Consider the following 16897-nt stretch of genomic DNA (forward strand, 5'->3'; position numbering starts at 1 on the left):
TGCTTGCCTACCATACTGATCTGCTGTATCCAGGGTGACAGGCCTCAAGCAGTAGAAGCAAGGATAGGGGCAGAGCAGATTTGCCTTTGAAAGTTTAGAAATCATTGTTTTTATAGCATTCACTGCTTTTTAAAGCTGCTTCTTTGTTATTAATAAAGCTTGGAATTGATGGTGGTGACTCAAGTGGTTTGAAATGGTGACAAAAAGGTTGTTTGTCACACACAGCCCTTTTGTCACCATTTCAAACCACTTGAGTGGGGGGGGAGAGAAAGAGAGGGAGAAACAATGCAGGAAGAGATACAATGGTGCCCCGCAAGACGAATGCCTCGCAAGACGGAAAACCCGCTAGACGAAAGGGTTTTCCGTTTTGGAGGTGCTTCGCAAAACAAATTTCCTATGGGCTTGCTTCGCAAGGCGAAAATGTCTTGCGAGTTCCTGCAGGTTTTTTTTCCTCCCCCCCCTTTTCCCAAGCCGCTAAGCCACTTATCAGCTAATCCACTAAGCCGCTAAGCCGCTTAACAGCTGATCCGCTAAGCCGCTTAACAGCTGATCCGCTAAGCCGCTTATTAGCTGATCTGCTAAGCCGCTTATCAGCTGATCCGCTAAGCCGCTTATCAGCTGATCCGCTAAGCCGCTTAACAGCTGATCCGCTAAGCCGCTTAACAGCTGATCCGCCAAGCCGCTTATCAGCTGATCCACTAAGCCGCTAATAGCGCTAATCCGCTAATGGGCTTGCTTCGTAAGACGAAAAAACCACAAGACGAAGAGAGTCGCGGAACGGATTCTTTTCGTCTTGCGAGGCACCACTGTAATTGCCAACTGCAGTTCAGGTTTTCTACCACCATCCTTTTTGGGTGTGTTTGTTTTAGAAATCATCTTAGCAAATTGGCATGAATGCTGCATTGTTGTTTTTATTGTTCTGTATGCTTTTGCTTTGCTTTGTTTTGATTTGATTCTTTTCCAAATTGAGAAGAGTCACAACATCCCCTAAATTGTTTTAAAGGGAGAAATTGATGCTTTTGAATTCTGGTGCTGGAGGAGACTCTTGAGAGTCCCATGGACTGCAAGAAGACCAAACCTCTCCAGCCCTGAGTGCTCACTGGAAGGACAGATCCTGAAGCTGAGGCTCCAAGACCTTGGCCACCTCATGAGAAGAGAAGACTTCCTGGAAAAGACCCTGATGTTGGGAAAGATGGAGGGCACAAGGAGAAGGGGGTGACGGAGGACCAGATGGTTCGATAGTGTTCATGAAGCTACCAGCATGAGTTTGACCAAACTGCGGGAGGCAGTGGAAGACAGGAGTGCCTGGCTTGCTCTGGTCCAGGGGGTCACAAAGAGTCAGACACGACTAAACAACAAGAACAAAATGATCTGTCTTGAAAAAAACAGCAACAAACAATACACACCAGTTAAGGACATCAAAAGTGAGCATTGATTTGGCTCCCCCCGCCCCCATGATAGATGGAAGAGAACACATTAAAAGATAATTCTCTGCAAGGTTGTATTTAATTTTTCTCCCCTTCCTCCCCCATACTTTGCTTAGTGATGTTACTTTCTATAAGTTTTGATAATTATCTTCTGCTGGTTTCAAGAAAACATTTCATGTAATAATAATAAATTGCTTTCACAGGCTTGCTGAGCAGGTTGATTTTCTCTGGTGAAGAAAGCTCCAATATATTTAAAGATTTCTGGTTTTAATGTTTAGAGAATTTGTAGGTATGTACGTACTAGTCTGAGGTGTGGGTGGCACTGTGGGTTAAACCACAGAGCCTAGAACTTGCTGATCAGAAGGTCGGCAGTTCAAATCCTGACGACGGGGTGAGCTCCCGTTGCTCAGTCCCTGCTCCTGCCCATCTAGCAGTTCGAAAGCATGTCAAAGTGCAAGTAGATAAATAGGTACCGCTCCGGCAGGAAGGTAAACGGCGTTTCAGTGAGCTCCTCTGGTTTGCCAGAAGCGGCTTAGTCATGCTGGCCACATGACCCAGAAGCAGCACGCCGGCTCCCTCGGCCAATAAAGCGAGATGCGTGCCGCAACCCTAGAGTCGGTTATGACTGGACCTAATGGTCAGGGATCCCTTTACCTTTACTTAGGTACTAGTCCACTTCACTTAACTCAAATGGGATTGAAAGGCAGGGAAACCAAATGGCTGCTCCACATACCAATTTAGCTGCTTTACTTGTATTTTAAGGCAGCACCCTTACGATGTCTACTCAGAAGTAAGCCCTATTGAAATCAGTGGGGCTTACTTCCAGGTAAGAGGGGATAGGATTGCATCCTTAGCCTACTGGAGTGGTGTATAGCCCAGAATAATTCCACCGGAGTTCAAAGGGACTACAGTGGTACCTTGGGTTACAGATGCTTCAGGTTACAGACTCTGCTAGCCCAGAAATAGTACCTTGGGTTAAGAACTTTGCTTCAGGATGAGAACAGAAATCATGCGGCGGCAGTGGGAGGCCCCATTAGCTAAAGTGGTGCTTCAGGTTAAGAACAGTTTCAGGTTAAGAACGGACCTCCGGAACGAATTAAGTTCTTAACCCGAGGTACCACTGTACTCAATTAATTATTTTTTTACTCTCAACTGTGTAACAATAGGATCAACAAAACGACGCTTCCTTGGGTCCAAAATTATACTTCTGAAATGAAGAAAACTCTGGCTAACAAGGTCTGGGTTTTTGTGTGGAAGGCCTCTGAGAGCTATTCAGTACCAGTACTCAAAACAAATTTCTGAGGTTAGAATTATTTAATTCCAAGTAGAAACATCAGAATCCTGTGGCGAATCAAAGACTAACAAATTCATTATGGCAGAAGTTTCCATGGACTCAAGTCCACTTGCTTTGCCAGTTTACAAGAACATAAAGGAGAACTTATAAGGTGAGAGATGAGAGGCAATGAGATTTTAAAAACCCAGGCAGTGACAATCAGAGTTTACTTGTACTTTCAATAGGCAGCCCTTTTACAGTAGCAGACCGGTGATAACTGGTGGGGCCAAGAGGAAGGGGCCTGGTTTGTGCCCAAAGAAACCTGGAGCAGGCCCAGCTCACACTCCTTTATCTATCCTCCTCCAGGCAAGTGAAAAGCATGATCAGAGTTGATACCAGAGGACTGGCCTGGGAGAGAGAAGCTCCAGGGGCTGAGGTGCCTTTGGCAGGATTTTGAGTTGTATCCGTGAAAATTATGGCTGATGTGGAAAAAGCTTCTCTCTCTCTCTCTCATGAGATTATAACACAGGGTCATCCAACTATAGAATTTGCCACAAGATGTAGTAGTTGTTGTCTTTTATGATTATACTGTGCAACTGCCCTGAGGTTTTTATAAAGGGTGATAAAGAAATGAAACACAGGTAGCCGCCAACTTCAATGGCTTTCAAAGCGGACTGGACCATTTAATAGAGAAGAAAGCAGTCAATGGCTCCTAGTCACCAGAGGCGTCACGACACCTCTGAAGATGCGCTGCTGGTAGTCCTATGCGGCTGTGCGCTTCGGAAGGCATGTGCTGCTCATGCTGCTTGTGGGCAGAGAGAGCGGGCTGCCCCTGGGAGAACCAGACGCTGGACTTGGCAGGACTGTGGTCTGATCCAGCAGGGCAAGATTAGACAGGGCAAGCACCACCGCAACACATCATCTGCCAGGAGTCCTAAGCCTTTGTTCTGAGATGAACATCAGCTCTTGTAAATCTCACTGACGTGGCACAACATGTCTTGTTAACTCTCGGCTGATAGAACAGCACATTGCCTTATGAACACGCGCAAGAGATACACTATCTGTCTGGGAAAGATCATCTGCTAACTGGTGACATAAAAAAGCCTTACTGTTCCAGGGCTTTGACATTTGCTTTTGTACCACTGCACGAATGTTCAAATTGTGTGCACATACCAGGCCTTTTATTTTAAATTAGTTGGTACCGCAGAACATGCTGGGAGAAAAACCCAGCCAGATGAGATTGAACTGGCTGGAGATAAAGCTGAAGTGTGCGTATTAAGGATGAGAAATGCCCTCGGCTATTTGCTCGGTGTGGTATTTATGAGCAAGACTTGGCTTTCCTGAGAGAAAGTTTACAACAAACAGCAAGGTTAATCGTTCCCAAAGCATTTTCAGAATTTCCAAATATTTACCTCAGAGAACCATATTTGTCACTTTCTGTTCCAACAGACACATTTGAGCAATGACAGACTTTTTGTGGGCTTTGATTTATACTACTTACTGTTTTCAAACTGAAATGGGGAATCTTGAATGTTTACTATCATGAAATAACATTAGCACTGCATAAATAGGTGTCCTAAAGTATAAATTTAAGTCAGTGTGACAACAAAGTCTCCTAAGGATAATTCTATACTTGCTCAATTAACATCAAATGGAGGAATCATATACAGGCACACATTTTAGTCCCTTCCATTTCAATTCCCCTCCATCTGTTTCAACTACCTGATCCCACCTCCTGAAACATTCACTCTAACCCACAAGGAGACAGAAGAAAAAGTGTGAGGGGGGAGAGAGGGACAGACAGAAGAGGAACAGGACAAACGAGGGAATTTGGTAGTGGGGAAGGTGCATCCTTCCCTTTGAAAAATCAGCAGAGCAAAGGGATTCAGCTCAGAAGCAGATCACACCTGCTTTTTTGGTAGACAGTGATAAATAATGCAGGGCTGAGAAAACTCTGAGAGCCGTTGCTGGTCGGAGTAGATAATACTGGACAAAGTGAGAATAAAGTAGTTTACTATGTTCATATATAATGTCCTAATCAAGCTAAAAATTAGAATTGGCAATTGGAGGTGTACTAAGAGCCTCTAAATGAACCATAAACAAATAGTTAAACAGGAATTGCTCTAATTATATGACAGTTCCCTATAATATTCCCTATAATATTTCTCACACTACATTTTAGTCAATAACACTGTACATTTCTCTGGCAAGTCTTCATTGCTGAATTTAATAAATGCTGCATGTAAAATTTTTAATATGCTTTTATTATAATGTTTACATTTTAGTCTGCACCTAAAAATGTGCTTATTGCAGCACACTGCATGAATAAATGGACAATTATTTCTCAGAAGCATGTAAAAATATGTAGTGATGTCAGCAGTATTAAATTCTAGTGCCAAGTTAGGAAACAGCTACATTTAGTTCAACTTTTAAAAAATCAATATTATACTAATTTTAATAAGAGGGGAAAGATTTACTTTATTTTTAGTTCAGACATGCAGTCATGTGCAGGGTAACTCAATACCCACTGTAAAAAAGAGGAACTATGAAAATGTTTTACAGCTGGTTTTAATCAGCTTCCTTTGTTTAACATTAGAAACTAACCTCCAGAAGACATATACAAGCTGCACATCCTACAGGTAATAGCATCCAGATGGGATGCTCTTATTGAACATCATGCTCAATATCATAAAGAATATACTGTGAAACAAGCACCTTGGCCTAGACCTTGAAGTTGACTTACTCCTGGTAATGCTGCAGCTCTTTTCTTCACATACACAGAAAATGTGTCAAAACAAAAAAAAATTCCTTCCAGTAGCACCTTAAAGACCAACTAAGTCAGTTCTTGGTATGAGCTTTAGTGTGCATGCACACGAAAGCTCATACCAAGAACTGACTTAGTTGGTCTTTAAGGTGCTACTGGAAGGAATTTTTTTTTTTTTGACTATGGCAGACCAACACGGCTACCTATCTGTAACAGAAAATATGCTCAAGCAAAGAGGCATTTGACTCACACCACGTCCAAGCAGTTTTCTGCAGTGGTACCTTTTAACTTTCCAATGATGTCCTTATTTCTCTAGTGAAACTATTGCCAATATTTGCGTGTGTCCCCTACCCACAAGCCAAAGTGCTGTGGATGTACATCTCAGCATGTTATCTTACTCCTTTTCTGGATCCATTCCCAGCTCTTGATGGTGGATTACCTTGAGAAATGGCATTGCTAGGCAGCTCACCAGTTTCTGACACTCTGGGCAACTCAGTTCTTCTGCCTCGCAGGGGCTCAGGCGATCCAGGTGTCTACCATTGCCAATTGTTCTATGGGAACTGTCCTGTGGGATTCCTCAGAGCACCACCTTTCACCTGGTATTATTTAAAACCTATTAAACTGAAATGGAGGAGAGGCCGTTGCCTTCCTCATGTTGGAGAAGGAAGATCTGAAGCAGGGAGCCTCCTCCTCACATATATAGGTTCCTTGTGCGGTTTAGAAGCCTAGTCACGAATGATTATATATCACACATGGAGACTACACACGGAGACCAAGCTTCTTACTGTCCCTCTCAAATGTATGAACTGCAGGGGGACTGGGGGACAGAGATGCAGCAGAGGTGGCAAGCCTGCAAGCACTGCCCCCCCCCCACCAAAGCTGCATGGGGATGAATCAGTGCTCAAGTAGGAGTCTATGTTTCTTCACTCTGATACCCCAGATGCAATGGTCCCAGCTATGCGGCAGTGCCTAGAAATTATGACAGGCTGGATAACTACTAACTTAAGTCCATTTATTTCAGTGAGTCCACTCTGTTTACAACTTAGTCAGATATTACCTAGAACTGGGGGGGGGGGGAGACCAACACTTGAGAATAGATTAATAAAAGCAGGCAATAAGGAATGTAAACAAAGTTTATTTGTAGCTTGGAAATTTGGAGATTCTGATTATGAGTTTTTATTACACTGGTCATCGGGAGGAGGGTGGGGGGCTGCTGGCAATAAGAATTTAGCAGAAAATCTCAGAAACTTTTAAAAGTTTGAGCCATCAAAGATTGAGAATGGAAGGGACAAAGAAAAGACAATGGAGATGTTTTGAAGCTTTTAAAATGGGGTTTCACCTCATGTACATATTTTAGCAGATACATTACATTAATTAGATATAATGTACCTTGTCTTGAGTTTCATGATGGAAGAAAGGTCAAATATACCGGTAATTGTGCTAAAATATTTTTTTAATGAACAACTTCTGACTACAATCTGTGTCCAGGGCAGCTGTTTACCAGCTCCATCTGGTACGCAGGCTGAGACTACCCGCCTGCGCACTGTCTCGCCAGCATGGTGCATGCTCTAGTTATCTTTCACTTGGACTACTGCAATGCGCTCTACGTGGGGCTACATTTGAAGGTGACCCGGAAACTACAACTAATCCAGAAAGCAGCAGTTAGACTGGTGACTGGGAGCAGCCGCTGAGACCATATAACACTGGTCTTGAAAGACCTACATTGGCTCCCAGTACGTTTCCGAACACAATTCAAAGTGTTGGTGCTGACCTTTAAAGCCCTAAATGGCCTCGGTCCAGTATATCTGAAGGAGCGTCTCCACCCCCATCATTCTACCCGGACACTGAGGTCCAGCGCCGAGGGCCTTCTGGCGGTTCCCTCACTGCAAGAAGTGAGGTTACAGGGAATCAGGCAGAGGGCCTTCTTGGTAGTGGCGCCCGCCCTGTAGAACACCCTCCCAGCAGATGTCAAAGAGAACAACAACTACCAGACTTTTAGAAGACATCTGAAGGCAGCCCTGTTTAGGGAAGCTTTTAATGTTTGATGTATTACAGTATTTTAATATTTTTTGGAAGCCACCCAGAGTGGCTGGGGAAGCCCAGCCAGATGGGTGGAGTATGTATGTATGTATGTATGTATGTATGTATGTATATGTGTGTGTGTGTGTGTGTATGTATGTATGTATGTATGTATAAATAAATAAATAATACAATTTCTCTGGGTTCCTTTGCTGCACATGCAGTAGCTAAGCACAAGGGACACACAGTTTCCTCTTGTGGCACCACCAAGGTTATGGAACTCGCTTTCAAGGAAGGCCCACTTGGCTCCATCTCTGCTCACTTTCTAGTGAGCTATAAACACACAACTCTTTCAGGGGGAACTGGGGGTTATTGTGCTATATTTCTCAAGTTTTTTAAAAATAAAATTGGTAGGTTTATATTGAAGAGTTAAAAGCTTGGCAGCTTGATCTAGCTAGTCCCAACCCCCAAACCTGTTATGCCTCATTCACATGTCACTAGCATTGCTCCGAAAGGTAAATAAATTAAAAAATACAGAGCTTCCATCGGAAAAGGGGGGAAAAGTTTTTTTTATTTACAGTTTCTTATTAATTAACAAGGAGGGCTTTGGATTCTGAGCCTTCATGGTGGAAGCTTGCTTTGTGGCTGCATTGTGCAGGGAAACGAACGAAAAGAGAGAACAACAGGAAAGGGCAGAACTTGATGGGAAACTGCAAAGTGCCTTTTCCCTATCTGCTCTGTGCTTACTGAATAAAGTTGTTTATATCCAACAGGACTAAGAGTGTTAAATTATGACTGATTTTCTTTTTAGCTGTCCATGTTTATAATTCGTAGATGTAATTATTACAATGTGAATTTTCATTTTATTGGCTTCTCTGAGTATTTCCCTGGCTCAGAAAAGTTGGATAAAAATATTTTGCTTGTGTTAGCATTCTAGTAGCAGTGGTACAACAAAGAGAGGAAAGAAGGAAGGAAGATGTTTCACTGTAGCAATGAACCATGCTAAGCTATTTTATACTAAATCTGTGAGAGCATTGACTGAATGTATAATTTACTTATTTTTTAAATACTGAAAGGAATAAAAATATCAAGGTTAATAAATAGAGGCCCTTCCAGGATATATTCTGCTCCCAAATATATGCTAGTTTAATTGTGTCCCTTTTAATTTCCTCAGCTGATTTGGCTGAATTGTCAAGTAATTGTCCTACTGAAAGAAGAAAGAGGGATAATATTTCAAATAACTTTGTTAATCTCCTTAGTCTCTTAAGAGAGAACCCTTTTCAGTATCAAATTTTATTGCATTCTTAGAATTTACAAATTGATTGGCTGCTAAGTTTAGCCTAGTTGTCTTTTCCAGTTAGAAACCTTCACACAACAGAAGAAAGGCATCATATTTAACTTGACATGCAACAAATGAATGAAAGTTCGTTTTGCTGATGTGGTTTCCCCCCTTCCCCTTCATGCTCCAGGTGCAAGAGCCTGCTGAAATTGCTGCGCCAGGCAGTTATTTTAAAGCAATTTTTGGTTCAGTGTTTTATCAAGCCCAGGAGTAAAATATTCTGGTACTACTGCAGTTTCACAAATCTCCTTTTAAAGTTAGAGCTCTGAATAATTATAAATATAATTATAATAAAAGGGCCCAAAGTAACCATAAGACATTTAATAACATCAAGCAGAATGTTTTGGAGCAATCTAAATAGGTTTGATTTCTACATTGCGCTTCGTTGTGCTGTTGCTCTGCGGCAGGGATGGCCAGCGTGTCCCTGACCCAGGCAGGCTGGGCTGAAGGGCAGGCAGAGGCCCAACAAGCGGAGAGGCAGAAGCTAGCAAGACCGGCTCTACAGCACGCAGAACACAGAAAGAGGGGCGAGAGAAAGCTGTGTTCACTTACTGCCTAATGGACTAATTCAAGGGAAAAGTTAATAATGGAAATGATATGTCTTCACATGGGGCAGGGATCCGCATTGGACTTTAATTCCCTTTTAAGTAGTACCGGGTACCCTACCATTACCCCGAAGGAGGCACCCAGCAGGGGGGCTGGGGCAAGTTGCCTGCATGTGCCACCACTGGAGTCCCCTGCATGCCTTTCCCATGGGATTTCCCACTCCAGGGCCTGCCAGTGTCCAACACCAGTGGATTCCTTTCCACAGGCACAGCCAAATATTACTACATATAATACAGACTTTTATTTACTCAGTGTTATCAGAGGCAGATATTCAACCTTGGGGACAAAATAAAAGTATTGCTCTTAAGTGGCCCATAATAGTAATAGTATAACTGCTTCTCTCCCCACACCTTCAACACTCCATTATCTAACTTGGCTTCCTTATGCACGATTCTTATTTTTTTCCCTTTTGAGGAAACTCAGATGAATCTGTACCAGCAATACATAGGACTTAATTTTTTTTACACTCATGAACATTATTTTTTTGAGAAATAATGGAGTTTTTCTTTCAGTGTAGGTGAGCAAATCAGTAAGCAATGTAATTATGGTGCACTTTTAAAGGGTGAGATGGAGCATTGTTTTGAGTACGCTATTACCTTAACCATGCCAGCAACTCATTAGCAAGAAACTCAGAAATAGTGAACACTAGGTGTCAGTGTAAGAAATGGAAAAATACCAAAAACCTGTTGTTTCCAATCAGGTGGATAAGCTAAAAAACCAGAACCAGCTGTGACCACATTTGCTTGTAACTGCATAATACTGTTAACAAGCCAATCTTCCTTAGAAAAACTGATTCCCAAACCATCAGGTTCACTTGAAATCAGATAAGTTGAGTATTAGAAGCTGCAATGATTTCTCTCCATTAAATGCCGCTGAAGTGGTTGTTAAAAATACATCCACGTATTAATTTAATCCATCAATACTTGTCAAGGTTGCATGCAGATGGCAGCGGATCCTACCATTATAGCACTAAACAGGAACTGAGGGGGAAACTACCTTGAGGGAGAACAGTGACACAGTTGTCTCAGTACTCTAGCTGGTAATGTGGAATATGCTACCCTATCACCCCTGCTGACCTGGGTCCAAGTTTGGCCCAGTGAACCTAACTTTGCCAAACTCTCCATCTGAAAAACTACCAGTCTTGAAATGACATTAGCTATAGTGAGTGCAAGATCTCCATTTGGACACAAGTAGGACGTGGGTGGTGCTGTGGGTTAAACCACAGAGCCTAGGACTTGCTGATCAGAAGGTCAGCCGTTCGAATCCCCGCGACGGGGTGAGCTCCCGTTGCTCGGTCCCTGCTCCTGCCAACCTAGCAGTTCGAAAGCACGTCAGAGTGCAAGTAGATAAATAGGTACCGCTCCGGAGGGAAGGTAAACAACATTTCCGTGTGCTGCTCTGGTTCGCCAGAAGCGGCTTAGTCATGCTGGCCACATGACCTGGAAGCTACACACCGGCTCCCTCAGCCAATAAAGCGAGACGAGCGCCACAACCCCAGAGTCGGTCACGACTGGATCTAATGGTCAGGGGTCCCTTTACCTTTACACACCAGATGGAAGATGAGGGTACGTCCAAAAATGGTAGCACTGGGCAGAGTTGCCCCTTCTGCATCTGTAGCACAACTGCCATGTCCTAATGAAATCCCATGCGTGCTTCCCTGCTACACCCCCTTGGCTGCAGCTGGCATAGGCAGGGAAACAGCAGAGTAATGAGACAAGGAACTGGACCAAGAAGGGAGGGGAACAACTTGGGATAGGGCTGACATTGTCAACAGCAACCCCACATTTCTTATAATGTGCAGCTCTTACAGGTTTAGGAACAGAAGACTACCCCTCCCTCCCTCCCTCCCTCCCTCCCAAAGAGATCTTCTCCTGTTTTTTTATATTTGGGACTGGGAAAGAAAAGCTACATTACACTTCCATTATATCATAGAAAATAAGTTTAACCTATCCTGAAGTGGATTGTTGCAATAGGTAATAAGCATTATCCAAACAGGCTGGGCTGGATGAATCCCTAGCCGGAATTAAGATTGCCGGAAGAAATATCAACAACCTCAGATATGCAGATGACACAACTTTGATGGAAGAAAGTGAAGAGGAATTAAAGAACCTTTTAATGAGGGTGAAAGAGGAGAGCGCAAAATATGGTCTGAAGCTCAACATCAAGAAAACGAAGATCATGGCCACTGGTTCCATCACCTCCTGGCAAATAGAAGGGGAAGAAATGGAGGCAGTGAGAGATTTTACTTTCTTGGGCTCAATGATCACTGCAGATGGTGACAGCAGCCACGAAATTAAAAGACGCCTGCTTCTTGGGAGAAGGGCAATGACAGGCCTAGACAGCATCTTGAGAAGTAGAGACATCACCTTGCCAACAAAGGTTCGCATAGTTAAAGCTATGGTTTTCCCAGTAGTGATGTATGGAAGTGAGAGCTGGACCATCAAGAAGGCTGATCGCCGAAGAATTGATGCTTTTGAATTATGGTGCTGGAGGAGACTCTTGAGAGTCCCATGGACTGCAAGAAGATCAAACCTCTCCATACTGAAGGAAATCAACCCTGAGTGCTCACTGGAAGGACAGATTGTGAAGCTGAGGTTCCAGTACTTTGGCCACCTCATGAGAAGAGAAGACTCACTGGAAAAGACCCTGATGTTGGGAAAGATGGAGGGCCCAAGGAGAAGGGGACGACAGAGGACGAGATGGTTGGATAGTGTTCTCGAAGCTACCAGCATGAGTTTGTCCAAACTGCGGGAGGCAGTGGAGGACAGAGGTGCCTGGCGTTCTCTGGTCCATGTGGTCACGAAGAGTCGGACACGACTAAACGACTCAACAACAACAACATTATCCAAACAATTAGCAACTTTGGCTGAGAACCTATTAGTCATTTTGATGCCATCTAGAGATTTAAAGCCCCCCCCCTCCACAATATGTGCTTTACACAGTTTAGCCATAGTACAAATATAAACAACACAATGACTTAATTTTGGCCTTTAGGTATGAAATCATCAATTATTTCATTTATTTTGAATTAGTACGTTTCTCAAAAACTGATAAATACAACTTATAGCACAATCCAAGTGAAAATATAACCCTGAATGCTACAACCTCCTGACAAATGAAAATATTTATTTTTGTAAGGTTTCTGAACCTGCTGGGTTGATTCTGCACCATGACAGGTGCAGCACAGGTCTTCATCACTGCAGTTAAATTGTTAAAACTGTACGGTAGGAGCAGAATGAATACTCCAAGGGTTTTGCCCAGATGGTTTTTGTGACCTCCTTCATCCATTCATGTAAACACACCATATTTTCCGGTTTGCTGAGTTGTATATACACTCTACGACTTTGTACTAAGCCTGAATGTTTAGTTAGCCAGAAGATTGTTTCCATCCTGTGATTCATTAGATCCCTATGGGATCTCTACTTCCTTTATTTTATACAATCACAAATTATATTAGTTTGTCCTATTTTGATAACCCCTTTAATTAATGTCCTGCACAGGAAGCTTTATTACTTCTTCAAACAATCTCATAAAACAAGGACTTTTCCTGGTCCTGGGTTGGCAAGAACTGACAGCTGCAAATAACTTTCTTACAACAGTTGAGCAGGATTTCTCATGTTTTGCTTAATGCTAGTTAATTTCTGGTGATGAATTTAACACATTGAGCTCCTTTTCTAAAAAGATCTAGATGAAAAATAAAAGCCTAATAGGTATTTAACAAGAACAGAAAAACCACTCATATTTTAAAGTATTAAAAGATATCCTCTAAAGCTGAATCAGACAAAAATGGTATTTTTTTTCTAACTGTAAATGTCCCATTCTGGGAAGAGTAAGTTGGATTTCCCTCTGACCACCAGTAGGAGGCAGCGCAGCCTCTACACTTCACTCCTCTGTTGGGGAGCCACCCCTTAACTCCCAGACTGAATTTCAAAGAGCAGGAATTGTCTCCAAACAAAAAACCCAGTATAGCAGATGCCAACATGGCTAACCCTGGGAACTTTCCAGAGAAAATATCTGGAAATCAACATTTCATGTTGGTTGCTGCACATGTGGTTATTAACCATGAACTAGAAGGATTACCCAGAATGTGACTTTAGAGGTATGGTAGGAAAAGCAATTATTTATAGCAGTATCATAAAAATTAACACATCATTAAAAGTAACAAAGAAGTAAAGCTACTCTTGAGAATTTTGAGGCTTCTTGGACGCCATTTCTTATTATTTGCAAGAGGTTTTGAGACGAATGTGGAACTATTAAGTGTTGCTTAAAGTAAGAGGTAGTGATGTACGGAAGTGAGAGCTGGACCATAAAGAAGGCTGATTGCCGAAGAATTGATGCTTCTGAATTATGGTGCTGGAGGAGACTCTTGAGAGTCCCATGGACTGCAAGAAGATCAAACCTATCCATTCTGAAGGAAATCAGCCCTGAATGCTCACTGGAAGGACAGATCCTGAAGCTGAGTCTCCAAGACTTTGGTCACCTCATGAGAAGAGAAGACTCCCTGGAAAAGACCCTGATGCTGGGAAAGATGGAGGGCACAAGTAGAAGGGGACGACAGAGGACGAGATGGTTGGACAGTGTTCTCAAAGCTACCAATATGAGTTTGACCAAACTGTGGGAGGCAGTGGAAGACAGGAGTGCCTGGCGTGCTCTGGTCCAGGGGGTCATGAAGAGTCGGACACGACTAAACGACTAACAACAACAAAAAGTAAGAGGAACTTATTAGATACTCCTAAAGCAGGAACTGAAAAGAAATGCTTCTTAGTCTGATGTCTTTGATGAACTATCTTCCTCTGACCTGCATTTTCAGAAGGGTACATGTGTATTCTCACTTCCCGAAGGCCAGTGTTGTTAATGTTAATTTCTCAGAGAACATATGTGACTACGCATGTGAGAGTTGAATGGGGTTTGCGTGCAGGAGGCACAGAGAGAGAGCCAATCTGAGTTTTGCATCTTTTGAATGTAGCAACTGGAGTTTTCCCCACTTTGACCTGTCTGTAACAGCATGGGCATAGCCAAGGGGGCAGCTGCCCCCCCAACAATAAAAATCAATGAAAACACTTAACTAATTGAGGTTCTGCCCACCTCCAACAAAAGCTTGTGCCCCCTAAGCAAAGTCCTGGCTAATTTTTTAATTATTTTTTTTTGTACCCCGCCCATCTGGCTGGGTTTCCCTAGCCACTCTGGGCGGCTTCCATAGAAACCAAAAATACACTAAAATATCACACATCAAAGACTTCCCTGAACAGGGCTGCCTTAAGATGTCTTCTGAATGTCAGGTAGTTATCGCTTTGACATCTGATGGGAGGGTGTTCCACAGGGCGGGCGCCACCACCAAGAAGGCCCTCTGCCTGGTTCCCTGTAGCTTTGCTTCTCGCAATGAGGGAACTGCCAGAAGGCCCTCAGCGCTGGACCTCAGCGTCCAGGCAGAACGATGGGGGTGGAGACGCTCCTTCAGGTATACTGGGCCGAGGCCGTTTAGGGCTTTAAAGATCAACACCAGAACTTTGAATTGTGCTCGGAAACGTACTGGGAGCCAATGTAGGTCTTTCAAGATTGGTGTTATGTGGTCTCGGCGGCCGCCCCAGTCACCAGTCTAGCTGCCTCGGTTTGACTCCTGCTGGTATTTGAATGAAATAGACAGACAACTGGCAGTGTTACATGCGCTTATAACACTTCTGCATTTGTAAGAAATCCATCTTTTAGTGTGGTGGAACCTATACTTTGGAACTGCCTGCCTCAGGCAGGTGCGCTCCTGCGCTCTTTTCAGAGTCTGTTTAGCAAAGCCTACTCAGATATTTAGAATGCTAATGCGTTTTTAGTTTATTGCTGTTTCTAAATTGTTTTAATGTATTAATTGCCGTTATTAATAATATTGTTTCATTCTTTTTGTAAACAGCTTTGAGGTTTTCTACAGTCAAGAGGTATATACATTTTATGAAATTAGTAAAATCAAATATATTTTTTAAAAAACAAACAAAAAGAACAATCTTCTTACCAAATTAATCAGCTGAGTGTGGACAATGTCTTCCACCAATACTGCCGACTCGTGGAGAGGCCTGCGAGCATCTCCTAAGGAAAACCTGAAAGGCAATCATTTTGAAAGTTACTTAAGTGTTACGAAAAAGTTTTTTAAAAGGTATTAAATCACCCTGCTCTAAAAGAGTAGCAGAGGGGAGCTAAGGCACACAATACAAGTGGACTGTAAGATTATATCACATTACAAATTAAATATCACAACTAACAGGAGAGCTTAATGTGACCTTATTGCACAAATGAACTCCCAAGTACAAGTCAGGCCATTTTGTCATAGTCATAGACTGAACTGTAATTAAGTTTGGGCATTTATATCCCACTCTACTCTTCAACAGGTTCTCAGGGCAGGGTTACACGATCAAAATACACAACCAAAAAAGCAGAAAAAAATGACTTGGGAGTCGAGGTAGAAGGTGCATCAAATTAAAATGGTTTGGCCTGAGAAGATAAAAAGGCTGCAAACCACTTAGAAAAGCTCTGCTGCGAGTACAAAATGGTGTCAGAAAACTCTTTGCTTTCTGCCATCACGGTCAATAACAAACTCATCTGTGCTTGTTCAGACTTTCAGAGAGCTTCCAGCTGTCTGCCAACTTGCTTCCTTGCCCTTAACTCAGATCTATACCAAGGAGCGCAGCAGATTCTGCTCTGTGGGGAAGGGCAGTGAGGAGCTTCTATGTCAACCACCCGAGTAATCTCTCTATTCCAGGGCCATGGCAACCACAAGCTCCCTGGGGCTCATGGGGATTTCCACTGGACGTCATCAGCCACCAGAGGAAACTATTCTAACAGGCATCCTAATCCTTCAGAGAGGAAGGGCTGCCATTTGCCAACAGGAAATGGATCATGACAAACCATGAAATCACCCAGCCACCTTCCATTCTGCTGAGAAAACCAAGAGTGTGTCCTATTACATGCATTCTGCTAATGGGACAACTTTAGGGTTGTAGTGGTAGCCACCAAGACTTGAGTTACCCCAGAAAAGGTAAATGTGGCACATATGTTGAGGTCTTCCAGGAGAACAACTTGTCTTACAGGTCCTCAGCATTAAATCTGAGATAACTTAGATCTGTCCAGGGCAGGATACTGCTGGGAAGTAAGGTGGGTTGTTCACCAGCAGAATCTCAAAGTGTCCCAACACAAGATAGGGATGCTCAAAACTGGCACCAACTCAGAGAGGATCCTGGGGAAAGAATCCCTATAGATCTGGACTATGGAACCTTTTTATGTTAATTACTGCAATCCGTTGGGAGAAATCTTTCAGGAGCCACATAAACAAAATAAGTATTAATTAAGAAACATTAAATAAAAAATAAAAACCACTTTCCATATACTGAGCTATCTTTCATAACTGAATTAAATGAAAAATAACAACTAATGTCCTTACGTAAGGCAGAATTGCTGACAAAGTAAAGACTGATTCTGCATGTCTCATC

At 42.8% G+C, this 16897-nt stretch overlaps 1 protein-coding gene across 2 annotated transcripts in view; it reads right to left on the bottom strand.

Moving 5' to 3' along the window:
• Positions 1-16897, bottom strand: part of SUPT3H (SPT3 homolog, SAGA and STAGA complex component) — a gene marked incomplete at its 5' end in the record, with an annotated part of 218928 nt that overhangs the window by 70970 nt on the left and 131061 nt on the right. For both annotated transcript variants that reach the window (XM_081906472.1, XM_081906471.1), the window contains one exon: positions 15427-15511. In XM_081906472.1, coding sequence (XP_081762598.1) covers positions 15427-15511 — 85 coding nt within the window. The remainder of the gene's footprint in view (positions 1-15426; positions 15512-16897) is intronic.

This window comes from Podarcis melisellensis (assembly GCF_964234715.1).
Source record: "Podarcis melisellensis genome assembly, chromosome: 3".
In the NCBI taxonomy this organism is placed as follows: domain Eukaryota; kingdom Metazoa; phylum Chordata; class Lepidosauria; order Squamata; family Lacertidae; genus Podarcis; species Podarcis melisellensis.